Source organism: Typopeltis vanoorti, chromosome 24 (genome assembly GCF_054136105.1).
Source record: "Typopeltis vanoorti isolate ZY-2024b chromosome 24, IOZ_Tvanoo_1.0, whole genome shotgun sequence".
NCBI lineage: Eukaryota > Metazoa > Arthropoda > Arachnida > Uropygi > Thelyphonidae > Typopeltis > Typopeltis vanoorti.
In genome coordinates this window covers 35,823,796-35,851,033 of record NC_143572.1, presented here as the reverse complement: position 1 = coordinate 35,851,033, position 27,238 = coordinate 35,823,796, and the positions used below count along the sequence as shown (strand labels likewise).

The following is a 27,238-nucleotide window of genomic DNA, read 5'->3' as shown; positions in this document are numbered from 1 at the left end:
AATTAGCTAAACAAAAGTCATAGGAATTTGGTAAGAACATAGAAAATAAATATTAGGAAGGTTGTAAAATATTCTGGAGGCTATTGAAAAAGCTCAGAAATGGAAGAAAGAGTACTGTAAAAGGAATTAGAGATGATAAAGGAGACATGAAAACTGAGGATAAAGATATATATACTTGATGTATGGAATAATTACTTTGAAAGATTACTACATGAAACAAGCAGTGACAACATAGTGCTAGAAAACATTTAATAGGAATGCAAGCTGGAATATATATGTACTCAAAGTAGAAAAAGCTATCACAAACCTGAAATGTGGAAAGGCAGTTGGAGTAGTTGATATTTGACCAGAAATATTAAAATATGGATGCATAAAAGTTTTACAGTGACTACACTGCATAATTCAGAAGGCCTGGTAGAGTTCTAGATGATTGGAGTAAAGTGCTCATAGGACCCATTTATGAAAAAGGGAATAAAGCTGAATATGAGAATTACAGATGAATTTCTCTAATGAGTGTTCCTGGTAAGGTTTATGCACGTATTCTTGAGAAATGGCTAAGAAAAACTGTGGAGGAGAAGAACAAGCTGGGTTCAGACCAAACCGAGGTTGTCAAGATCAGATTTTCACTTTAAGACAAATAGTTGAGAAATCATGGAAATATAACAAGGATTTGTATTTAAGTTTTATTGACCTGGAAAATGCATATGAAAAGGTGCCAACAGAAAGGCTATTCAATTGCAACTCTATTTGAGTTGTAAATCAGCAGTTAAAATTGAAGTACAGGAAGATGGTCTGATGTTAAATCAGGTGTGAGACAAGGGTGTACATTATTTCCGCTGCTATTCATCATCTATATAGTTTACATTATGAAGGAAAGTGGTATTAAACCCTGATATCAAAATTGAATATGTAAATCTCAGCTCTTTATTTTTATGTAGATGATATTATACTTCTGAATAAATCTAGTACAAGTCTGCAAGTTCCCTGACTAAACTGAATAACTATTGTAATAAATTTGGTATGAAAATCAGCATTAAAAGATGAACACAATGAAAATAGCAGAAATTTTGAAAACATCAACTGGTTTTCCTGAATGGATAACCTAAAGAACAAGTAAAACATTTCAACTATTTAGGCACAATTTTTAGTGAAGGTGGCAAATTAAATTTGGAAATAAACAGCAGAATCATCAAAGCTGGTATGGTAGGAAGCCAACTGAATAAATTTATATGGAATAAAAGAGAGATCATTCAAAACACTTAATCTGAGAGCTGGCATATAAATAAAATTCTTGATCAAAGGCAGGAGACCACAGATATGAGAGCTCTGAGAAAGATTAGGGGACTAAACAGATGGCATCGCTGGGTATCATAGCAAGGATATTAGAAAAGGACTTGACATATTTAGCATTCAGGAATGTATAAGCAGAGCTAATGGTATAGCCTCTTAAACAGAATGGGAAAGGAGAGATTAGCTAAACAAGTGTTCTTTGCCAGGATAGCAGATAAAAGATCCAGAGGAAGACCAAGATGTATGTGGATTGATACAGTAAAAAGTGCCTTAGAAGACAGAAATATAAGATCTGGTTACTGAAAAATAGAGCCAACAGGCTTCGCTTTGGCAAAATAAAATATTCAAAATTAAGTGCCACACTATTTCTTAGCCGAATAAGAAACTCAAAGATAGGAAATCTAATCTAAGAGTTTCATACCAAATACAGAAAACTATAAAGTTCGGCATGTCCAAGCGTAAGCCAACACCTGGTAGTACAATGCCAGGGCAACTTAGCGTAAAGGTGGAGCAAGCTTTGATCACTGTCCTTAGTATTTACCCATAATGTAAAACAGCAGCTCCTAGGAGATGTATTGCTGTTCTACATCATGAGAGAGGGTCACTACTCAGACCGGTTTCGACCTTTATTGATGTCTCATCAGTGAGTAGGTAGACCTAGATGTTAATACTAAGGTTTCAATAGTCCGAGCTTATTTCTTTACTGTACGAGTTGCCAAAAGGTGCACAAATACAATTACTGAAAAATAGAGCCAACAGGCGATTCGCCGAAGTGAAGCCTGTTGGCTCTATTTATTGTTAAGAAACAGAATAATGAATTTATATTCTGAATATGTTTTATTGTCTTTCAGCTTCATGGTTTTCCTTTAACTAGGCCCTGAGACATACCTTAATTCTTTTATTAAAAAAATTAAGGGTCAAAAAAGAAAGCTGAGGAACGAATTATACATTTTCCCATAGGTTATTATATTCGATTAGTGTGCCTGTTTTAAGGAACGCATTAAGCGCACTAATCAAGGGATTGTTGTATTGGCTTGTGTATGCTAGTTTCTGGAAGATAGTGAAGGATAGACATGTAACAAGTGTATACCAGAAAAGGAAGTGTGTTATTATTTTCGATTTCAGTGGTGAATCAAATGCACCTGTGTTGCTTGTTTAGATGCTTGGGGAAATTGTTTAAAATTTGGCAGATGTGGGGTCAAATGGGAAGTATATCACCACCACCATCTTAGCCTAACTTTAGGTTTCAAGGTCAATGAATCCAGAACTCACTGTTCAAAATTTCCCACATAAAAGTTAGCTATGGATGGGGGGGGGGGGAGCTCATGGCCATACCCTCTGAGTGGTAGGTAGAAACAGTCATGCCACAAGAAATAACCAGACGAAAGGATGTGGGCAGAGAGGAAATTTGTCTTTCTTGTAAGAGAACCGTGTTAGTGATTGGAATAAAACTGACTTCAAAGCTGCATCAAAACTGACTAAAAATATTGTAGTTTGGGATGTTGCTAATGAAGTATTGGGTGTTTTTGTGTAGAATGGGGAATGAGTGGTCTATGGTTTGATGCCTGCATTCTGCTGCCACCTTGAACAATGGCACTATCTTATCCTCCTTCCATTCACTAGATACTTTCCCAGTAGATACAGTTTCATTGAGTAGCAAGGTCAATGAAGATGTCAGTTCCTTTGCACATTCTCCTAAAACGTGTGGTGAAATCCCATCCAGTCCCACTGCCTTACTGATTTTCAGTGTACTTAGTATTTGAAACACATTCTCCTCATGTACTTCTAAGCCTTCAACCTTCTTGTTCCTCTAAGATGAAATGCCTCAATTTGCCACTGCTACTGATAAATATTTCTTCACTAGCCCCTATGCACTGATGACATCTCTCACTCACAATTCTTCCATCAAGGGTACTGCCCAAGTTGATTTATAAGATTATTATAGTCACTTGCCTTAAAATTCCACATAAATTCCCTTCTTCTTGATATTTCTGTATGTCTATTCAGTCTACAATCAAGACTGCATGATCTATCTAACCAATGATAATAAGATTGACATCTCAGTTACAATCAGATCCTCTTGCAAGGACAAAATCCCAAACTCTTTTTCCTCATGTATGTCTGAGGCATCTGTCCATCAAGAATTCCAGAGATTCCACTCTTTTGCCTAATTTATATTGCTAAAGTTGAAAGTTCTCATAATGATCACTTGCTTTGCACTCAAACTGATCTGCCTAAACATTTCCTACTGATCACCCTCTGTGTTCTTTAGCCTAGAGCAACATCCCACTGAATATCTTCTCCTGCCCACCTTCACATCACACCATGCACTTTCAAAACTATTAGTGCTATTTCCTCCCAAATTCTCCACTCTGAGAGGATCCAACTTATCACTTATAAGTAACACTCCAACCTTTTTGCCCTTCCTGTCCTGCTGAAATGTGGTATACTGTTCTACTTTAGTTTTATTCCTCTCAAGAACATCATCTGCTGTCAACCATGTTTCACCGATTCCAATAATCTTGGGAGAGGCTAAAGCTATCCATTGGACTCTGCAATATACCATACATTCTCCCATCTCCCGAGTGTCTATCCCCACATGAGGCTACCCTGGCAACTCTAGTTTCCCTGCCCTAACATTCTCACTTAGCTGAAAATAACAATCTCTCCAGATGCCTACATCCTTCCATGTCAATCTGCAGTCAATCTCTTGCATACAGCTCTCCTCTATCATCAAACACACTCCAGGCATTGAAATATTCCCGACCCTCTTTTGACACATTCTCACTATCATGATATTAGTGCTGCTCTCCTTCTTAATTCTGCATTATCATATCTGGGTAAAACACTCAGTTTCTTCCCTCTCACAGTTTTCTGCTGCATAGTTCCTAATAATAACCTTAAATCTCTTGCCATCCAATTCAAACTATCTCTCAGATCATTTGTACCAACCACCACTATCATATCATCCTCAGTTTATGGCCACAGAAATGTGTGCATGCGTGCACACACACACACACACACACACTATCATTCTTCCAGGCAAGCCTTCCTCTAACATTCCATTCTGCAAAACACAAATAACTGAATCTCCATATATAACTCCCTTTATAGATCCAGTCAGTCTTTGTTCCCCTCTCTTTAGCATTCTTCCTCCTTGTTCTCCAACTTATTTGCCTTTCTCTAATTTCTCTGCCTCTGTACCTCTCTCAACTTTCTCTCATTCCTTTCTTTCCCTGCTTTTTTTTTTCTCTCTCTCTCTCTACCTGTCTCATTTGCACTCCCCTCTCATTTCAAAAAATTTTCTCTCACACTTCTTGTTCATGTCACAGTCAGCCTTTAAAGTCTTCTAATCTCTTTCTCTCTTAACATGAGTCAACTCATTTTTCATACCTTCCACTTCCTCTCTCAATACCTCTATCTTCCTCTCCAAACATCCCACCTTCACTCGAGATTTACCAGAGCAGTCAATAAGACCCTTCAAATCTTCTGCATCTCTAGTCACACTACTTAATACCAAGTCGCTCGCCATGTAATCCCTCCATCTTCCTCCCCCTTCAATCATGCTACTTGTAACTCTCTCTCTCTCAAACACAGCACCACTGAAACCTCAGATACTGATATTCAGATCATCCAACTCCATCCACAGCCTTCATTTTATGCAAAGATACCACTCCCATATCTTACCTTTCACATTTTTAAAAAAATAATGCAGCGGAAGCATACATGTCTTAGGTGAAGCATGCTGCAAAATCTTATATTATACTTTGTGAAATGTAACCTTTAAATACTGGCAATTGCATCATGTAGTAAGTGGAGGAAGTAGTATGGAAGCCACCATTACTGATGAAAGGAAAATATACACCACACAAAGCAATTGGAAAAGTACTTCAAACTCAAAAAACAGAATTCTAAATGTCAACACACCATACTCAAACAAAACCAAAGTCAGACTAAATGTTATACTAAAGTTATAATAAATCACTAATAATTAATATCAAAACTTATCTTTTTTTGTTGCGGAACATTATATTCTTTGCCATCTAGTGGTGAACCAATTTAAATTATGTTAGCTTAAGCGAATATCACTCACCTGAAACCTTCAATAAGGAACTAAGAACATGCACATTAAGTGGCATTAATTTAAGCTAATGGAGCATTTTGAAATTTAAATTTAATAGTGGATATTCATTTTTATTTCATACTCTTCTTTGTGTTCCATTTGCAGTTGCACTATTTCATGTTGTCATTCTGTGTGCTTTATGTATGGTTCGAGCCAGTCTGTGTTCCCTCATTAATATATGATTTCAAACCATTTCCTTTGTGTTCTGTTGCTACTTGCCATTTTTCTCTGTTCTGATTACTGCCTTTCCTTTGTTTCCTGAAAATGGAGTGGAAAAGTCTCTTCCTCCCCCCCCTATAAATTCACTATAATTAATCTTGAGCAACAGATTATTTCATTGGTCCCAAAGGATTTGCTACATCAATTTTTTTTTTTTTTTTTTTTTTGTTGTTTATATATCAAATTTCTCTCAAAATATAAATTCTGAGACTTTCCTCATTTTATACAATCAAAGTAAGCCTTAAAACTCAACTCACCTTCTGATACTATTAGTGAATGCTTCCTCAAACTCTGGGGATACAGTAGGCCTAAACAAAAAAAAGGAAAAAATAATAATATAAGCATGATGATATATATTAAACGTTTTATGAATAAATTAAAGGGGAGGAGAAGGCAGAACTGCAAAAAAAATATACTTTTGTGGCAGGTTGTATAGGTTATTTTTTTGGCTAGACATATGGTTGAGTGGAAGGACATCTGAAAGGAAGAACTGCAATATAAGCTAATGAGAGGGGGAGACAAAAGAGATATAGGATTTCTTGAATTCTGAGTTGAATCCCCCCCCTTAACTTAACCTGCATGAAATCACCTCAAAAATGGAATTTTTTTAAAGACAAAACAAGGAATTTGTGTCAAGGAGAAAAGCTGCTCAAAATGCTACAGTTATATGGTGAAACAGGATATCAGCAGTTAGAACTGAAGGAAGTACAGGAAGATGGTTTGATGATAAATCAGGCGTGAGACAAGGGTGTTGATTATCTCCACTGTTATTCATCATCTATATGGATTCATCATCTATATATGAAGAAAAGTGGGGCTAAACATGATATCAAAATTGGAGATGTATCTCAGCTCTTTACTTTAAGCAGATTATGTTATACTTCCAAATAAATCCAGTATAAGTCTACAGGATTCCCTGACTAAACTGAATAATTGCTATAAGAAATTTGGTATAAAATCAGCAATGAAAATGAAGATTGGTAGAAATATTGAAAACTTGAATTGTACCCTGAATGGAGAACCCATAGAATAAGTAAAACATTTCAGCTATTTGGGCACATTTAGTGAAGATGGCAAATTTAAATAATTAAATTTCCATAGCTGTTGCCTGATTCACATCAAAGTTTCTAGAACAAAAACTACTTGAAACAAACAAAAAATAAACAATTCATGAACTAAATTAATTATTTACAAGCTAATGTTTGACTAGCTCAAGCTAGCATTATCAGAGATAATTTAATGATACGCATTCAGTGAAGACTGAGAATGAAATATCTTCTAGAACAAGGATGGTTAACGTCCATAGAGGAATAAAGTGGCACCGTTCATAGGGTAGTACACCAAAATTTATGTGCATGTCTATTGCAATTAACCCGGCTCTGCAAGACTTGAGCCACTTCCAGGAACAATTTCTGTTATTTGAATTGGGATTTGTGGAATACCTTTTATGTTTTTTTTCTCCTGATCAAGGTGATCCCATCATTCGTCCAAAATACTAGGTTCTACACTGACAAGGAATATTGTAAACACCTGAAAAGGAGAGAAAGTCCTGGCAATCAATCAGTCTCAAGAAGGCGGAAACATTGTTCTGAAGTTTCGAGACTGGTCTAATTCTATGTTGTCTTAGGAGCAAGCTCAGTCATTCTGTTGTACCTTTGATGTATCATCATCATCATCATCAAATTCCTACCATGTACCCTCAAGGGGTGTACAGTCTATGATAGTACTCAATGAAAAAAAATTTACATCATTACTAATTTCCTATCTAGAATTTTCCTCCAAATCAAGCTGTTACCTGTCAAAACTGCAACATTATCAGATCTTATATTTCTATCTTCTAAGGCACTTCTTCAATCCCCCTATATCTTGATCTCCCTCTGGGCCTTTTTCCTGCTAACCTGGCAGACACTTGTTTTGCTAATCTTTCCTTGCCCATTATGTTTAAGTGACCATACCACCTGAGATTAGCTCTGCTAACGCATTCCTCGATGCTGGAATTCCTAATTCTTTCCCAATATCCTAGTTTTTAATATGATATTGTGATTGATGCCATCTGTTCACGCCTCTAATCTTTCTCAGGACTCTCATATTTGCGGTCTCTAGTCTTTGGTCAAGTGTTTTACTTCTGACCCAGCTCTCAGATCCATAAGTTAAAACTGGTTTGAACACTGTCTTATATACAGCTAATTTAGTGTTCCGACTAATTTCTCTCTTATTCCATATGAATTTATTCAATTGACTTCCCACCATACCAGCTTTGCTGATTTTGTTATCTATTTCTATATTTAATTTACCATCTTCAATAAAAATCGTGCCTAAGTAGCTGAAATGTTTTACATGTTCCACAGGTTCTCCATTCACAACACAGTTGATATTTTCAATGATTCTGCCTATTTTCATTGTCTTTGTCTTTTTATTGCTGACCTTCATACCATTTCTATTACAACAGTTATTCAATTTAGTCAGAGAATCTTGCAGACTTGTAGCAGATTTATTTAGAAGTATAACATCATACGCATAAAGCAAAGAGCTGACATTAACATCTCCAATTTTGATATCATGTTTAATACCACTTTCTTTCATAATGTGATCCATATAGATAATGAATAACAGAGGGGATAATGTACATCCTTGTCTCACACCAGATTTAACATTAAACCATCTTCCTGTACTTCCTTCAATTCTAACTGCTGACTTACAACTCAAAAAAAGACTAAGTATTGCTTGATATAATGCCCCATTGACACCATATAACTGTAGCGTATTGAATAGCTTCTCTCTTGGCACCTTGTCATATGCCTTTTCCAAATCGACAAAACTTAAATACAGATCTTTGTTATATTCCCATGCTTTCTCAACTATTTGTCGTAAAGTGAAGATCTGATCCTGACAGCCTCTATTTGGCCTGAATCCAGCTTGTTCTTCACCAAGCTTTTCTTCCACAATTCTTCTCAACCATTTCTCAAGTATACTTGCATAGATCTTGCCAGGAACACTCAGTAGGGAAATACCTCTGTAATTCTCACATTCAGTTTTATTTCCCTTTTTATATATGGGTACTATGAAAGCTCTACTCCAATCATCGGGAATTCGTCCCTCTGTCCAGGCTTTCTGAACTATGCAGTGCAGCCACTGTAAGACTCTTATACCACGATACGTCAGCATTTCTGGTTGAATATCATCTACTCCTGCTGTCTTTCCACATTTCAAGCCTTTGATTGCTTTATCTACTTCAAGTATGGATATGTATTCCTGACTGCATGCCTGGTCAGTGTTTTTTTACCACTGTGCTGTCATCACTGCTTGTGTCATTTAGCAGTTTTTCAAAGTAATTACTCCATACTTCAAGGATATCATTTTCTCCCATTTTCATGTCACCTTTATCATCTCTAACTCCTTTTACAGCACTCTGTCCTCCATTCTTAAGCTTCTTCAAAAACTTTACAGAATATTTTGCCACCTTCTTGATATTTATTTTCTATGTTCTTGCCAAAGTCCTCCCATGACTTTTGTTTAGCTAGTTTTACACAGTGTTTAGCTTTCTTACATTTGTCTCTGTATTCTCTGAGAGCACAAGCTGACTTATTTGCCAGGAACTTTTGATATGCTTTCTTCTTTTCCTTCACTGCCTCTTTAACTTCCTGTGTCCACCATGGAGTTCTAATTTTTCTATCCTTGCAGTCAACTTCACCACATGCCTCTCTAGCTGAATCAATCAGGGCATTTTTCAAGGCTTGCCACTGAATCTCCAAGGTTTGATTCCTGTTCTCAAACTCTTTCGTTTTTTCTTCAATAATCTTTGTGTATTTTAGTCTACAGTTCACATCTGAGAGCTGCTCAACTTTTATTCGCTTTAAAACTTTCTTGTTAATCTTTTCAATATGAAATTCAATTTTATCCTGCTCAAGACTAAATAGTGATCACTTCCAATTTCAAATCCCCTATACAGTGCTGTCCTGCACCAGGGAGAAAACATCACTATCAACAATAACATAGTCAATGAGACTTTTCTTATTCCTAGCCTCTTCTCTCCATGTGAATTTGTGCACATTTTTATGTTGGAACATGGTGTTAGTAATAACCAGTCCATGTCCTGAGCAGAAATCCAACAGATATTTGCCATTATTATTAGCTTTGCTCTTTTCTCCAAATTTTCCCAAAATATTTTTGTATGTCTCACAATCATTTCCTACTCTGCTATTTAGATCCCCAACAAGGACGAACTTTTCCTTTTTCATTGTGTCAGTTGCTTTTTCCAAAGCCTCAAAAAATTCCTCCACTTCTACCTTAGTAGAACCTTCTGTATGACCATAGGCACAAATAAGTCTCATTGTCCAGTTCCCCATTCTCATATTTGCTCATATTACTCTACTTGAGACTGACTGCCATTCAAGAAGATTAGCCTCGTATTTTGTGTTGAATACTATGGCTACTCCTTTTCCTTGATTGTCATTGTCTGAATATAACATTTTGTATTTATTGCTCAGAAAGATCTCACCAGTTTTGGTCTTTTTTGTTTCAGTCACCCCTATTATGTCGATCTGGTACTTATCTAATTCCTCAGCTAGCTTCATTTCTTTGCCATTCAGGTTTCTTATGTTGATAGTACCGATCTTTAACTGTGATGTTTAGTTAGGGTGTTTTTTCAGATTTCTTCCAGTAGCTGACTTTTCACTGTTTACCCTGGTGAAAACAATGGGGGCCTTGTTTAACTGGGTGACGTCCCAGCTGGCATGAAATTTTGTCATGTTGTACCATCAATTTTTATTTTTGTTTAACCAATAAGAATACAATTTGGTCAGCTAAATCCCAAATTGCCAGCCCATCCTCGTTCGTTCAGTATCCAAGTAGATACCCAACAGGGTGCACCACGAGAGGGTGAAGATTGGACATTAGGTCAGAAGCCCTGGTCGGTTCTCCGCATTCCTTTAAAGGCTATGTGGTCTCCTCTCAGTTACAGCTTTGACCCTTAAGCACCCCTTTGATGTAAGGATGAGATATTGAGATATGGTGCATGTATAGTCTGGTTACATGGGGGTTAAGGGATTCAGCTGTATCCATTCGGTCTTAATGATGTAAAAAGAGCTCACATAGCTGCTTAAAACCATAGTGGCACTGAAGTCCAACTGGATGGGACGTTACTGTCAATCACGAATGATGAAGAGATTATTTGCACTTTGAATGATTTAAAGCAGTATGATGATCTTTTTCATGAGAGTTTATATCTCCTGCAATGAGTTTTTCGACCACATGGAAGTCTGATAATAATAATTAATAATGATAATATTATTAACATCAGACTTCCACGTAGTTGAAAGACTCGTTGCGAGATGTACATAATCTCATGCAAAAAGATCATCAAACTGTGCTTAAACCTATTCACAGTTTCTGCACTCACCATGCTCTCAAGGCAATGCACTCCACTAACCAACCACTTTCCATGCAAAGAACCTGCTCCTCACACCCTCCTTACACAGCTTCCAGAGATGACCTTTGTTCTATCCTTGTGTCCCTCTACTCTTTGAAAAAATCTCCATATTAATCTGGTAACAACCCTCTCACTAACTTATGTCTCAATCATATTCCCCCTCCTTTTGCTATTCATAAGATTCTGCAAGTTGCATTCTCTCAATATATCTCCATATCCCATAGACTTGAAACTGACTTACTGAACTCTCTCTTTGGACTGTAATATATCACCTCCTTGAAAACCAGTGACCAAATCTGCTCACAGTAATCTATATACAACCTGATCAAGCCCCATCATCATCTGCACTTGTGTAACTTACCATGCAGAATCATAGTAACTTACTGTGCAACTTACTCTGCAGTTCTTCCTGCAGAGTAAGTTACATAGTAGCATGGCACATGGCACCGGTGTGAAGCAGAACAGTTAGATCCAAGGCATCATTATTTGAAGAATTCAATCAGAGGGACTTTGTTCAGTGCAATGTTTGTGAAATGTATGCATTACTGAAGGCAAATGGACTTTGGTTTGAAAGTGATAGTGGTAGGAGAGTGTGCTGAAAATGCTACAAAAGCAAGGGTCAGAAGTGCAGGTCAGGTGAGAGATTGAAGCAGTGGACAGAACAGAAATACACGTGAAAAGTGTACAAAGATGAAACAAAAGACGGTACTGAAAGAGAGATTAAAAGTGGCATGATCAAAAAAAAGAGAGTAAAAATGATGATTGAAAGAATAGTAGTATGACAGATGTAAAGAATGAAGAGTTGGATATAATGATGGAAATGGCATGATTACAGGAGTGATACACAGAACAAAGTATGAGCTAGGGTAGTGAATGCAGAAACATCTAGCGAGAATGGTTCAGCTGAGAACAGAAAGAAGAGCAAGAAAAGAGAAAGGAATGCCTGACTAAAAGAAGGAAAAATTAAGGAGAGAACCCTATACCAACGGTGATTCTATAATAAGAGGTGTGATTGGTGACAGAGTGACAAAATCATGCTTCCTGAGTGCAAAAATTAATGATGTTAGCAAGGCTATTATTAGAATGCACTTTATCCTTTAAGAGAAAGAGGAGTTGTTTTGGCTGGATTTAAAAGGAGAAAAGTATGATATGAGGGAAGACATGAAAAGAGTAAGAGAGTTAAGATAAGTCTGCTGCCATGGTATCACAGAGTTGACCTGAGAAGGAGGGCCATAATAGTGAACAAGTCGAAGTGTAAGTTATGTAGGAGGAATGATGTGGAATTTGTGAAGGTGTGGAGTGAGTTTGAAGGATAAAACAACTTATACAAGAATGATGGCATGCATCTGAATGATTTGGTGTTCAGAGTCTGGAAAAAGCATTGTTGAATGAAATGAAAGAGGGTGCACAAAATCAGGAAAATTATAGCTTTTAGGGGAGAAACTGTTCAGTGAGTACACGAATACTAGGGGGCAGTTAGTGTGATAATGTGCATAAAATGCCTAAATTAGTACCATTGGGAGTTTATGCAGTTACTGAGCCATCATATGATGGAATGTACTAGGGATTTGAGAGTGCTAGATCCAGGGTGACTACTGAGCAAAAATATTTTGTACTAACTTATGCAGGAAAAAGGTACTGGATCTCAAAAAAAAAGTACTAAATTTTTTACTTAAATTAAGGGGATATTAAATCCCACATAGTTTTAACCGAATAAGAAACTCAAAGATTGGAATCAGAGTTTCTTGCCAAATATAGTAAACTATAAAGTATCGGCGACACTAGCGTTAGCCAATGCAAGTGATCCTAGTACGTAGTACAATACCGGACGACTCGTTGCAAAGGTGGGGGAAGTTCAGATCGCTATTCTTAGGTATTTTCCATAATGTAAAAACACATTTCCTAGGAAATGTATGCTGTTATTACATTATGGAGGGAGGTCACTACCCAGAACCGGTTTCAGCCTTTTTTGAGGCTTCATTAGTGAGTAGCTAGACCCAATCTTTGAGTTTCTTATTCGGTTTTAAAACTATGTGGGATTTAATATCCCCTTAATTTAAGTAATGTTTTCATTGCCGAAATGAAGCTTATTAGCTCTTTATACTTAAGTAACTAAATTTTTTATTTGCTTTCGTTTCATTCACTCTATTTAGGGCATTTTACGGTATTATCACCTTATTATCATAGATGAACTCGATGTAAAACCGCTAAATTAACGCGTATAACAAATATGAAAAGAAAAAAAGTCAAAACTCACCTCACTGTAGTCATCTATGAATCCAAGAGCTGCAGTTGTCAATCATCATAACAGAAGTTCCAAATGTAACTCTAGCACTTCACATGTGTATTAATTTACTTATAATTTTTAGTCTCATTTTAGTGTTTAAAATAATGTAACATTAAATTTTCAGTTATTTATTATGCTATTTACATATATACAGGGATTCCCATCCACAAAAAAAAAAAAAAACACTGGAAGTATTTATTCATTATTTTTATCAGATTTTGCTAAATTAATTAACTCTTCAGAAACAGTAAAATCTGTGGCTGATGAATGTTTTAATTTTTCTTTTGTCAAAAGGAGCCCATTCATCAAAGGAGTTTTTTTATTTTTTTTTTTGATATTTCATTGTGCAAATCTACAGCCAACGCATTTTTTATAAGATAGTTACATTTAGTGCATCCACACTTTATTTTCTTAGCAATTTCGCTATCAGGGGCAATTGTTTTCAATAGAGTTGGAAGAGTATCCATAAGCCACAAAAGCAAATTGTGTTAAGCATCCAGGGCCGTTCCGTTGGTTTGCGACTCCTGAGCACAAAATTTTTGTGCCCCCCCCCCTTTCCATTAAAAATTAAAGGATCCTGAAGTACAATAACACATTATGAATCATTTTATTATACTGCACATTAAGAGGAATATATATATTAAAATAAAGAAAAAACACAAATAGTAAAAAAAAAAAAAATATTTTTATATAATAAATAAACATACTCCTGTAATGTAACATGGAACACGACAAGAAAAGAAGAAGAGACTCTCAGAATAACTCGGCGTGCAATGGAACGTAGGATTTGTAACATCAACAAAATGGAACATGTTAGAATCATGGAACTAAGAAAGAGATCAGGCATAGAAGATATGGTAACTGCAGTATATGAAAGCAGAATGAGATAGGCAAGTCACATTGCCAGACTCAGGAATAACAGAGGGACATATAGAATATTCAACTGGCAACAAGAATAAAGAGAAACCCAGGAAGACCACCTACAAGATGAGAAGATCCACTAGTGAAATCTATGGGGATAACATAGAAGAGAGAAGATCGAGATCGTTGGAGGCATCTGTGACCTGCACTCATGGAGAAATCCTGAGTGAAACACAGGTCCATCAAGAAGAAAACTCAAGAAATTCCTAGAATGTTTGTTCACTGTGCTGAGAGTAGTGATTAAAGTAAGTTGTGTTGAAGCTTGTACCATTTATTTAACTACCCAGCGACTCAGCCCTTCATTGAATCTCTCACATTCGAAGGTGACAAATATGCACAAACTGTTCAGTGTATTATTTATTCCTTATTTTTTTATGAACGTGTTCGATTATATCGCCCCTAAATTGTGCCGCCCGAGTTCTTTGCACCCCTGTACGGAAGGGACCTGTCTGCATCATATGCACATAATCTTAATTCTGCCTCTTTAATTTATTTTTCCGACTGATATTTGGAACTGGATTTAAACAACGACGTTATACCTGGTGAGCTTCTTTTAGATTCTACATTCTGCTAGTGTTTTGGAGCGTTTGCAAAACTAATCAATTGACATTTGCTACCATTAATGCTTATATCACAAAATTTACAATAAGCAGTGTGTTCTTTACTTTTACCTGAATAAATCCAGGATTTAAGAAAGGGATCCTCCAACCATTCTTCTTTGAATTTTTGCTTATATGATTTTTTTCATCTTTTTAGATGAACCTTGTAAACCTGAATTTGAATCATAACTAGCATCATGTCACTTTCTCTTTTATCTGAATTATCTGTGTGAGAAGTGGTTTCTTGTGAGTAGGAAAGGCTGGCATTGATATCTTCACTTTCAATAGCTCGTTTATGTACTTTACTGACTCATGCACTACAGATTTTCTCCTGAGATTTAGAATCAAATTTAAATTTAGAACGTTTTGCTTGTCACTTGTCCATGTTTAAAAGTAAAATCTGAATAATAATATTTTCGATGAATAATTAAATAAGTTTTTGTTAATAAAATTAATAAAAACACTGGCATAATGCATGGGAAGTGTTTGAACTTTGAACAGCGAGGAATATATTTTTATTGGCTAATGCCAGTCGTATTGCCTGAGTATGGGGTCATGGGGGGGGTGGCGAGAGAAGACTAGCAACAGTGAAAGGGATAGGAAAAAAAGAGAAATCATATTCTTGTGTCACCGAATGTGACATATGAGGAGGTGAGAGAAGAGAAAAATTTTCAACTCATATGTCTAACTCTCATGTTATTATTATTCAGAAGGGAAAAAGTACTAGATCTGTTGGTGAACGTACTAGAACACTAAAAATTTATAAAACGTACTAGATGTGGTCACCCTGGCTAGATCTAGTAATTGCATCAGAGAATTTGTCCATAACCAATATGACCACACTGCCACCAAGTGATGAGAGGGATCATATGGTCTTGACCTGGTAGGTGACTAAATATGTGAAATTTTCTTAAGAGGGGATATATGTGGAATTACAGAGCTGGTAAGTACGACAAACTTAGGAAATTCATTGGATCAGTCCCATGGCATGTGAAACTGTATGAGCTGGAAGTTGATAGTGCATGGGAAGCGGTAAAGCAGTGTTTGAGGGAAATAACAGGACTACATATCTAGAGTCAGGAGAATAAATCAAGTGAGAGTTAAATAGATGAATACCATCATTAAGCTGGAAGTACAAAAAAAAAAACTGTGGAGGAAATTCAAGAAGAAAGATGACTAGCAGGCAGATAAGCACAGGCGAAAAGGGTAACCAGTGTAGTAATAAAGGCAAAAGCAGAGTATGAAAATTAGTAGTATAGACCAAAGATAATTCCAGAGTTCTTTCAGTATGTTGCGTTTCAGTAAACGGAAGAATGCTCATGGCAGAATAATTTTAATGAATGCCAATGGTAGGGAGGTAACTGAATCAGATGAAATAGAAGAATTACCAAGTGAACACTTTTCAAGAGTATACCATTCAGGTGGAGATACTGCAGTAAAAAAGGAGAGGCAAAGGCTAATATGAAAACTGAGGTAAATGAACTCGAGGTGCATAGCATATTACAGAACCTTGATGTGAATACAGGTCTGGGATTAGATGGTATACCAGCTTGAGACTAATGTGGTGCTAAGCAATTGGTAGTGTCTTTGACCACATTGTTTAATATAAGTCTCGGCTCTGAGTTATTCCAAAGGGGAATGGAAAGAGGAGAAAATAGTTCCACTGCATAAAAAAGGCTCCAAGACTGATATATCAACTGACCAATCAGAAATCATAGTCAAAGTACTGGAGAAATTGGTGAAGAGCAAAATATAGGAATGGATAGACAGAAACAAGATGCTATATAGGGGCAAACATGGTTTTGTGAAGAGTAGGTCATGGCTCAGTAACTTGCTCATGTTTTTTTTAATACAGTGACAGCTGAGTTGGATAAAGGTGATGCTGCTGGACTTTGCAGAGGCTTTTGACAAGATATCACATGGAATTTTAATCAGTAATTGCAGAATATGGGAATGGATATAGAGTTGGTGAAGTGGATAAAAGGATGGTTGATGGAGAGATATCAGAGAGCTTTTTCAGGAGTATAGTCCAGTAAAAGACTTTGTGACTAGTGACATGCCAATAGTCACAAGTTCTTGGGCCGCTACTATTTAATTTGTACATTAATGATATAGGAAAGGATCTGAGATGAGCTATTCAGTTGTTTACCAATCATGCAAAATTTGGTAGAGCAATAGTTAATACAGATGATGTTAAAATTTTGCAGGATGATTCAGATAGATTGGCAATTTGGGCAAAGGAGAATGGATATTAGTTTAGTGTGGCAAAGTGTAAGGTTATGCATTTTGGGGCGAAAAGATTACCAGCTGTGTACCACATTGATGGAACTGTATTCCAGGAAATTGATAAAGCCAGGGATTTGGGTGTGTTAGTGGATAGGGAGTTAAAGTTCAGAGGGCATATTGCAAAAGTGGCTAAAGCAGCTCATCGGATTACTTAGTTACTGAAGAATACTCTGATGAACAAAAAACAAGCATTTTATTATACCTCTTTATCGAGCCTTGGTATGACCATCTCACTATCATGTGTAGATCTGGTCACCTGGGTTTCTTGGTGATGAGGAAGAGGAGGAGGAGGGAGAGGATCAAGAGATGAGTAACCTAGATGGTAGTAGGACTATAGAATGAACCTTATTATGACAGGTTAAAGATTTGTGATTACAAATTGATTGACAGACAAAAAAGGGAATGATATGATTGAAACATATAAATTACTGAAGGGTTTTTATACAAAATTAATACAAAGGAAATATCAACAGACAAAACAAAAGTCATGGCCATCAAAGGTGCTAATCCAATAAGAAGCAAAATAGTAATAAACAACAAAATAATAGAACAAGTAAATACATTCAAATATTTAAGTTGCACAATGTCATATGAAAATGAAGCTGATATAGAACCACAGTTATCAAACTTTTTAAAAATAACACACATTATAAATAAAATTTTTAAATCCAATTATGTACAAAAACACACACAAATAAGAATCTACAATACAGTAGCTAAACCCACCTTACTTTATGGTAGTGAGATATGGACAATAAAAAAAAAGATAAAAGAAGAATTGAATCATCCGAAATGGAATTTCTGAGCAGAACTGAAGGAGTCACAATAATGGACAAAATGAAAAACAGCGAAATCAGAAAAAAACTTGGAATTACAATCTCCCTAAATGAAACAGTTATTTGCATTGGAGAAAAATGGAAAGAACACATACTGAGAATGAATAGAAGCTGAATATCTAAACAAATTCTAAATTACCACCCAAAAGGTACTCGATGCAGAGGAAGACCCTTAAAAAGATGGAATTGAGTCCAGAACAGGCCACTTGGCCTATAAGCCTGGAAAGGAAGAAGAAGTAATACAAAGGAAATTTTTCAGAACAGGTCTAGCAGTGAGAGAACTAAAGACCATCCTTGAAAACTGAGCAAAAGTATAGTTAGGGGATGTAAAGATTAGATTTTTTGCTTGGAGAGTGGTGAATGAGTGGAATAGATTGCAGCGTCTGTTGTGGGTACCATGACTGTGAATGAGTTCGAAGTAAAGTATGATGGATACTGTGCAAATGTTGGATAGTGCTTGACATGATGTTTAGAGCCACCCTTGATGAGTCTGACTCCATGGAGCTCATAATAACAATAATAATAATTAGGGAAGTCATGTAAATGTATTACTGATTTTTGTATTTATTTATTTTAAAAAATAAATAAATACAAAAATAAATAATATATTTACATGCTTTCTGTAATTATTTATTATTATAATGTCTTCCATTTGAGTCTCGATTTTTAAATTAATTTGTTGTGTTCTTAGCAATGTGACCGCTACACTTCGTCTCTGACCTCCATCGCTCCCAGGTCCGACATCTCTTCTGATCTCTTCAAAATTTCTCCATTAACTGACTCCATTACCAACCATGCCTACCAAATTTCAAGACCTTGCACTTTGCAACATAACAGCTCCACCCATTTGCCCACTCACATGGTTTATTGAAATCCTCCTGCAAAGCCATAATAATAATAAATTAAAGATGCCAAGAAATTATATGGGTGGATGGTGTGTGTGGAGTGACTGATTTTCAGAGCACTGAAGCTTCCAAAAAAGCATACAACAGGACTACATGGCAAGGACTGATGTAGCACATCACTGATGCTCGGTGATGTGCCACGCCACATCCACAGAGTGACCCTATGGCATCTGTGGATGCCCAATGAACAGAGGAAGAAGAAATTATATTCTTGTTTAATCATTTTCACACAAACTGTTTGCTTGCATCTGGATAAAGAATTAAACAAGAATATAATTTCTTGGCATCTTTAATTTAATTTATAACCATGTGAAAAAACTTTCAACAAAAACAATTATCTTATTAAGATTAATGAATAATCAAATTTAATAATAATAAAGATGGGAATTAAAAGATGAGATTACAAACTCAGTAAACATTTCTGAGAATAATAAAAATAAAATTGATGCATAGTCAACAGAATTTTATAAGTTTCTCTTTTTTTCTTTTTTCACGTGCAATTAAGAAAAATTCCTGAACAACTTAAAAGGATTCCATTTGTCCTTATTAGATATACAGGATCAATTTTTAGAGGAACATGGTGAAAGAGATCAACTGATAATTAAATTATACATCCATAACTAATTCGATGTGTATAGCAGGTACAAACATCCCAATAATCATCTTCTAGAACAGTATTTAACATTATATCTGCCATAGCAAATAACTACAAACTTACCAAGTATATGAAAAAGGTGTAGCCAGAAGTAACTTTTGTTCTCTCTTCTTGTTTAAAGTTTTTCGCATTGTTTCTTTACCTAAAATGAAAAATAAACATATATCCAATATTGTTATTCCTACATTTATATCATGTAGCTTAGAAAAGCCTTAAATGCATTTGATGGCAAGACTTATGTATTCAAGTACTGAATTCTACAAACCTAATACCTCGGCAGACCACATCTCAAAATTAATCATTTTAAAAGCTCCTTATCTTTGATAGGGTTCAGTTTTCCCACTCCAATTTTTATGTTCAAGTTCACACCTGCTGTGGAGTTTTTGTTTTTTTAAATTAAAAACTGGTTCTGTTATTATTATGAAATACAGAAAAGAGGAAGACATATTCTAAGTAAATGAATTATGGAATTCACTTATGTTGGAAATAAATACTTAACTTATTAAGAGCAAAATTTCTGGTCTAGTTTCAAGATCATTCTCAACGAGAACAGTTAAAGAGACAAAATACAATAGAACTATAGGTTATTATGTCTTTAATTATGAACAGGTAAAGAGTCAAAATATAACAGAATAACTAATAATTATTCTATATACAATAGAGTGACTATTAGTTATTCTATTGTATTTTGTCTCTTTAACTGTTTGAAGTGAGAATGATCGTGAAAGTAAACTGAAAATTTTGCTCATAAGTATTTCTTTCCAACATAAGTAAATTTAGTAAGTATTTACTTAGAACTGGTTCCACTGATGAGACTGCAATGTAACATTGAAAATCATTTAAATCACACACAATTAGAAAATTAAATTACTGAACAATTTCTACAACAACAGGCAAACACGAAGATTTCAAGACCAAAGAGATGTATACAAGAAATGCAAACTAAATAGAAGTAGAATGTTTTTAGTTTTTCCACTTGGTTATAAGGTAAATTATACTAAACAAGAAATTTTATTGTTTTAATCCTGGCATTGCTTAAGAATCAAAACAAGACCTTCACATAAGCTTTTAAGGAATGTGAAGAACTAACCAGGGTTTCTGTCACCTTTTCATGGTGCACTCCATTAGCAGATATCCTGAAAACAATGAATGAGGATGGTTGGCAATTTGGGATTTAACCAACCAGTGTTCTTTTTGTCTTAAAAAAAAAAAGCTAATGTCTTTTATTCCCATATAGCAGGGGTGTTCAACGTGTCACAAGGCATGGGAAATGGATTTTTTCTTTACAATAAAGTGTTGTTGTTTGATTTGTAATTCATCTGTAGCAATTCCAAAAAAAAAAAAGGTAATATTGAGAGACATTTTCGATCGCTACATGCAAAATATGAAGAAGATTTTCCCAAAAATTCTGAAATACATAAATCAGAAATTATAAATTTAAAGGCAGGACTTTCTGGACAACAAAATATGATTTCGAAAGTAATAAATAAACCAATATCAGTCACTATTGCATCTTTGGAAGTGTGTCATTTATTAGCAAAAGCAAAAAAGCCTTTTACTGATGGAGAGTTAATAAAAGAATCATTTCTTGCAGCAGCAGAATCTTTATTTTCTGATTTTAAAAATGAAAATGAAATAATTTCGAATATTAAAGATTTACAACTTTCCAGAACAACGGTTATGAAAAGAGTTGAAATTTTAAGTGCCGATCTGAATACTCAGTTAATGTCAGACATTGACCAGTGTGTTGCATTTTCATTACAATTTGATGTATCAAATGACTTCACTGATATTGCTCAGTTAATGGTATTTATTCGCATGGTATTTCAAGATTATTCAAGTAAAGAAGAACACTCTTGAAACTTATTCCATTATTGGGAAGGACTAGGGGAGAAGACATTTTTTCGGCATTTGATGAATTTGTGAAACAACACAAACTTCCACTTTTTAAACTTGTGTCTATTACTACTGATGGTGCTCCTGCAATGATAAGTAATAAATCAGGCTTCATTTAATTATGTAAAAACGATGACAAATATCCAGATTTTTTAACATACCACTGTATTATTCACCAACAAGTACTGTGTAGTAAAAGATGTTTTGGATATTACATTTCAAATTGTAAATTCTGTTCGAGGAAAAGCCCTGCAACAGCAGTTATTTAAATTACAGGCAGATGATGATAGGAAACTTCTTTTGTACAATAATGTTCGCGGGCTCAGCAGAAGTCAATTTTTTAGAAAGATTTCTTGTATTAATTAACAATATAAAAAATTTTCTCGATGAAAAAAGGAGATATTTATCCACAATTGAGTGATAAAACATGGTTGTTATACTTATCATTTTTAGTAGATTTCTGTACGAAATTAAGCAATTTAAATTTAGAATTACAAGGTAGATATAAAAACTTTCCAACAATACTTACTTTTATTAAAGAAAAATATAAATGAACGCGAATTTAGACATCTCCGATATTTATTAAAATTTTTTGAACAAAATCAAGAAATGCTTTGCTATGATTTAAAAGAATTTATTCGTGAAATAGAATTAGTTGAGGAAGAAATAAATTCAAGATTTAAAGATTTTAATAAAACTGAAATGATTCCATCTTTTATCAATAATCCATTTCAAGAAAACTTGAACATCACAGAAATTTCAAATAAAATTAGTGGGCTGTTTGATATAAACCAAGCTGAAGTAGAACTTCAGATAATAAACATTCAGAATAGTTTACATTTAAAATCAATAAACAATGAAGTCATTTGGAAGTATGCACATGAAAAATTCCCAATATTAACTGATATTGTGCGAAAAATTCTGTCGTGTTTCAGATCGACATACTTGTCAGAATCCGCTTTTTCAGATATGACCGTCATAAAAAATCAATTAAGAAACCAAATTACAAATGATCATTTGGATGATTGTCTGCAATTGGCCACTTCTTCATATCAACTTGACTATGAAAATATTGCGAGGTCCAAACAATGCCAAATTTCACATTAACTTTTTTTTTTTTTTTAATCAACCAGCATTTCCTGTAACTTGTGAGTTTGTAATCAATCTGTTGTTTTTTCTAACTTTGGTTTTCCCAAAATAGAGAAATAAATATTTTATTCCAATATATTTGGTTTTTTTTTTGTTGTATTAAAATATTTGTATTAAAATAATTAAAAGTGATAAATAAATTTTTAAATACACAAAGTTTTTAGTTGTGTATTTTTTTTTAGTTGTTTATTTGTGCATAATCAGATATCAGTTTGGGGGAACGTGATCTATATAAGAGAGTAGATCACCGAATAACTTATATATAAGAGAGTAGATCACCGAATAACTTTTTATAGAAAAGTAGCTCGTGTAGTAAAAAAGGTTGAACACCACTGCCATATAAGAAGAAGGCAAGGTGGTTTTAGCCCTATCTTACTTTTGGAGACTGAATGGGTAGTTCAATCTCCACTGATAGCCAATCAGAGATTGCTGGCCCAAGGCTATCACTAATTTAAGCAGCCTGCAGTGAAGAGACAGCTCAACAAGTGGCGCCATCTCATGATCCCTAGCCCTAACACAATATGTTTAATGTCTAAAAAATAGCGCAGGTTCTTCGGTCAATTTTCTTAAGTTTACAGGACAAAAAACCCGCTTGTCCATGCCAGAGATTGACTAACTCAGGAAACAGTCAAAAATAGGCTTAGAAAAAGTTCCTATAGACAGCAACTAGACTTGAACTTAAGTTTCTATCTTTGAGTGGTTTAGCACCGAAGAGTACAAACACCACTTCCACTGAGCTACACAGGCTCAAAAACAAAGTAATGGTAAAATATGATGGAATTTCATATTTTATGATGGCTGTGTAAGTGCCTGGTTAAAAAAGCTTACACTATATCCATCATGAAACCAAGACAAACAGTGAAGGCCTTTTTTTAACTGGGCAGCTCCACAGCTGGTAAGAAATTCCATCATATTTTACTATTACTTCATTCAGGTAAAATATGATGGATCACTATCAGTAGAATTCAAGATTAGCACCATCAACATAAGAGGAATCAACTGGAATAGAAGTGGAAATAGCAGAACTGGAGAAGTACCAGTTTGACAAAATTGGTATTATCAAAACAAAGTAGACAAAAAGGTGAGTTTCTTCTAAATAAAAATTACAAGATTTGATTTTACAAAGGCATCTGACAGGGTGCCACATGACAACCTGATATTTAAGTTACAGCACACAAGGGTTTGGATGTAAGGTTAGTAAATTGGATTGGGAACTGGCTGTCTGATAGATATCAGACAGTTGTGTATGAAAAAGCAATATTGAGGAAACAGAAGGTTACAAGTGGAATCCCAATCTTTATATCAATGACATTGCCAATGGATTTCAGGTGAATATGCAGTTGTTTGCAAATAACAGGAAGCTGGGAAAGGTTATTAGTAATAGTGCAAATGTGATAGCCCTTCAAAAGGAGTTGAGTAAACTGGACAGACTGGCAAATTAATGAGTATCAGTTTAATTCAGCAAAATGTAATATCTTGAATTTTGGGATATGTTGATGGGAGGCTCCATACTCTGTTGGAGGAGGTGTACTGGAGGAAGTGGGGGGAAGGGATCTTGGGATGATAATTGATAGAAACCTGAAATGCAGGGAACACATTGCAAAGGTGGTGAAGGTAACCCAGAGGATTGCTGCAATACTGCCAAGGACGCTAACCAGAAGAGATACAAGAGTTGCCATTGCATTGTATAAAGTCCTGATTAGACCACACACGAACTATTGTGATTAAATTTAGTCAGCAGGATTTGAAGAGGTTAAATTAACCTTGGAAAGAGTACAGAGGCAGATAACAAAAATGATATCAGGACTGTACAATGTTAGTTATGAGGATAGACAGAGGGAATGTGGACTGCAAAGTTTGGTGGATAGAAGGAGAGGCAATATGACTGAGACATTTAAACTGTTGAGAAGTAGTTAAAGGGTTAGAATTGGGAGTTCTTTCATTTGATGAGAAGACCGGGGGGGCCATTTGATGAGGACAAGGGACATCCCTGGAAGTTGCAAAAGGAAGTCGTAAGAAGAGGGTGAAGAGTGGCTTCTTTGCATGGAGGGTGATGAGAACACAGCAAATGAGTTCAAGGAATGGAATGATAGACTGTTTTCTAGGCAGGACCTCCCACAATGAGTCCTATAACTCCATGGAGGTAGTGAATCATAATACTTGAGTCATATATTCCTCGTGCAACTGCTTTCTCTGTCTCTTTTTATACTTGTTCCATAATAAGATTAAGGGCATTGGTTATAGCATCAGAAGAGTTGATAATAACTAAGATAACATCTCTCCCACCAGTTGGAGAGAGTGACCATATGGTTTTGATTTCGAAAATGAATAAACATCATGCAGGAGTATCAAAGAGTTGGGAACTAATGTGCAATTATAAAGCAGGTGATTATAATAGTCTTAGATGTCAACTTCGGGAAGTTTCATGGAGGGAGGAATTGGAAGGCCAGGATATCATTAGTGCGTGGGAAATTGTGAAAGAATATTTGTTGGCAGCAATAGTAAGTTGTATACCAAGAGTGAAGAAGAGGACACAATTTGGAGTAAAGTGGATGACAAACAATATTAAACAGGAATTGCATGCGAAAAAGAGGCTATGGAAGAGATATAAGGAGACGGGTGAAGAAAAAATGCATGAAGAATATAAGACACAGGTGTGGTGTCATATTCTTCATATAAGTGACTAGTGTGGTAAGGAAAGCGAAACTGGAATATGAGAGGAGATTGGCCCTAAGATCCAAAGAAAATCCTAGGGAATTTTTTAGCTATGTGGCCAGTAGGAGGATAAATGACTGTGGAAGAATGATATTGTGGGATAAAAATGGGAATAGAGTGACTGATGCAGAGGACATAGTGGAATTGTTCAATGAACACTTGATTGGAGTATTTCATCCTAGAGGAGTCAGTTTTAATGCAGGAGGGATAGGGCAGGTTCGAGGTTTAGAGGTACAGGAGGAGAGTGTGTTTCAGATAATGAGTATTCTGGATGTCAGTAAAGCTTTGGGACTGGATGGTATTTCACCAAGAGTTTTGAGAGAATGCGCTAGGGAACTGACAGTGCCTTTAACCTGGCTTTTCAATGAAAGTCTGGCTGTGGGAAAGGTGCCAAGGGAATGGAAGGAAGGTAAGATAGTGGCATTGCATAAGGGTGGTAACAGACTGCAAGTGTCTAATTATAGGCCAGTTTCTGTGTCATCAGTAGTTGTTAAGATCTTGGAGAAAGTAGTGAGGGACCGTATACAGCATCGGGCAGATGAGGGTAATGTTATCTGTGAGAGTCAACGTGGATTTGTGAAAGGGCGCTCTTGTTTTAGCAATATACTGGCCTTTTATAATAAAGTTACAAGAGCATTAGATGAGAGAAAGGCATATACTGCAATTTTCTTAGACTTAGCGAAGGCATTTGACAGGGTGCTACATGATAAGCTGATATTTAAGTTGCAGCACATGGGTCTGGATGTGATTAGCCAACTGGATTCAGAATTGGCTGTCTGATAGGTATCAGAGAGTTGTGTATGGTGGAGCAGTTTCAAGGAGGCAGAGAGTTACAAGTGGAGTCCCACAGGACTCAGTACCAGGACCTATATTGTTTAACCTTTATACCAATGACATTGCCAGTGGATTGCAAGGGGATATTCAGTTGTTTGCGGATGATGCTGAGCTGGGAAGGATTATTAGTAATTCAAATCCTCTTGAATAAGCTAGACATATGGGCTATAGACATATATAAGCTAGACATATGAATGGGGTGTCAGTTTAATGCAGCAAAATGTAAGGTCTTGAGGTTTGGGAAACATCGATGGGATGCTGCATGGGAGGAGTTATACTGGAGGAAGTAGGGGAGACAAGAGATCTGGGGTTGATGATTGATAGAAACCTGAAATTTAGGGGACATAGGGCAAAGGTGGTGAAGGTAACACAGAGGATTGCTGCAATTATGAGAAGGACACTGACCTACAGAGATAAAAGGGTTATCATTTCGTTGTATAAGTCTCTGATCAGACCACACGTAGACTATTGTTCTCAGATTTGGTCCCCAGGATTTGAAAGGGATAAATTAACTGTGGAAAGGGTACAAAGACGGATGACAAAGATGGTTTCAGGACTACAATTTTGGCTATGAGGATCGGCTGAGGAAATGTGGACTGCAGAGTTTGGTGCATAGAAGGAGAGGAGATATGATTGAGACTTTTAAACTATTGAGAGGTGGTTACATGGTTGACACTGGGGAATTCCTTCGATTGGTTGAACAGCAGGAAGGAGTGATGACAAGAGGCCATCACTGGAAGTTACGAAAGGAAACTCTGAGCAAGAGGGTGAGGAGTGGTTTCTTTGCATGGAGAGTGGTTGAACCGTGGAATGCATTACCTGATGGAGTGGTGAGAGTGAGAACAGTCAACGAGTTTAAGGAGTGGTATGATAGACTTTGTATTTCTTAGCAAGGACCTCCCACGATGAGTCTTTTGACTCCATGGTGGCCTGAATAATAATAATAATCTTTTTCATCTGCAGTAAATCATGCCATCTTTTTTCACTTGAAAAATGCAATTTGTCATGGTTCTAAAGATAAACATTTCTTCACTAGCTTCCAGGGGTGCTTAAGGGTCAAAGCTGTATAAGTGAAAGAAGACTTCCACATAGCCT

At 35.8% G+C, this 27,238-nt stretch overlaps 1 protein-coding gene across 3 annotated transcripts in view; it reads right to left on the bottom strand.

The window, feature by feature from the left end:
* The window catches only part of LOC150093104 (uncharacterized), a 95,441-nt gene that overhangs the window by 53,275 nt on the left and 14,928 nt on the right, over positions 1–27,238 (bottom strand). For all 3 annotated transcript variants that reach the window (XM_090413921.1, XM_090413922.1, XM_090413920.1), the window contains exons 2-3: positions 19,613–19,691; positions 5,890–5,940 (exon numbers count right to left, since the gene is read on the bottom strand). In XM_090413921.1, the coding sequence (XP_090270047.1) occupies positions 5,890–5,940; positions 19,613–19,680 (119 nt within the window). In that variant the 5' untranslated portion in view covers positions 19,681–19,691. The remainder of the gene's footprint in view (positions 1–5,889; positions 5,941–19,612; positions 19,692–27,238) is intronic.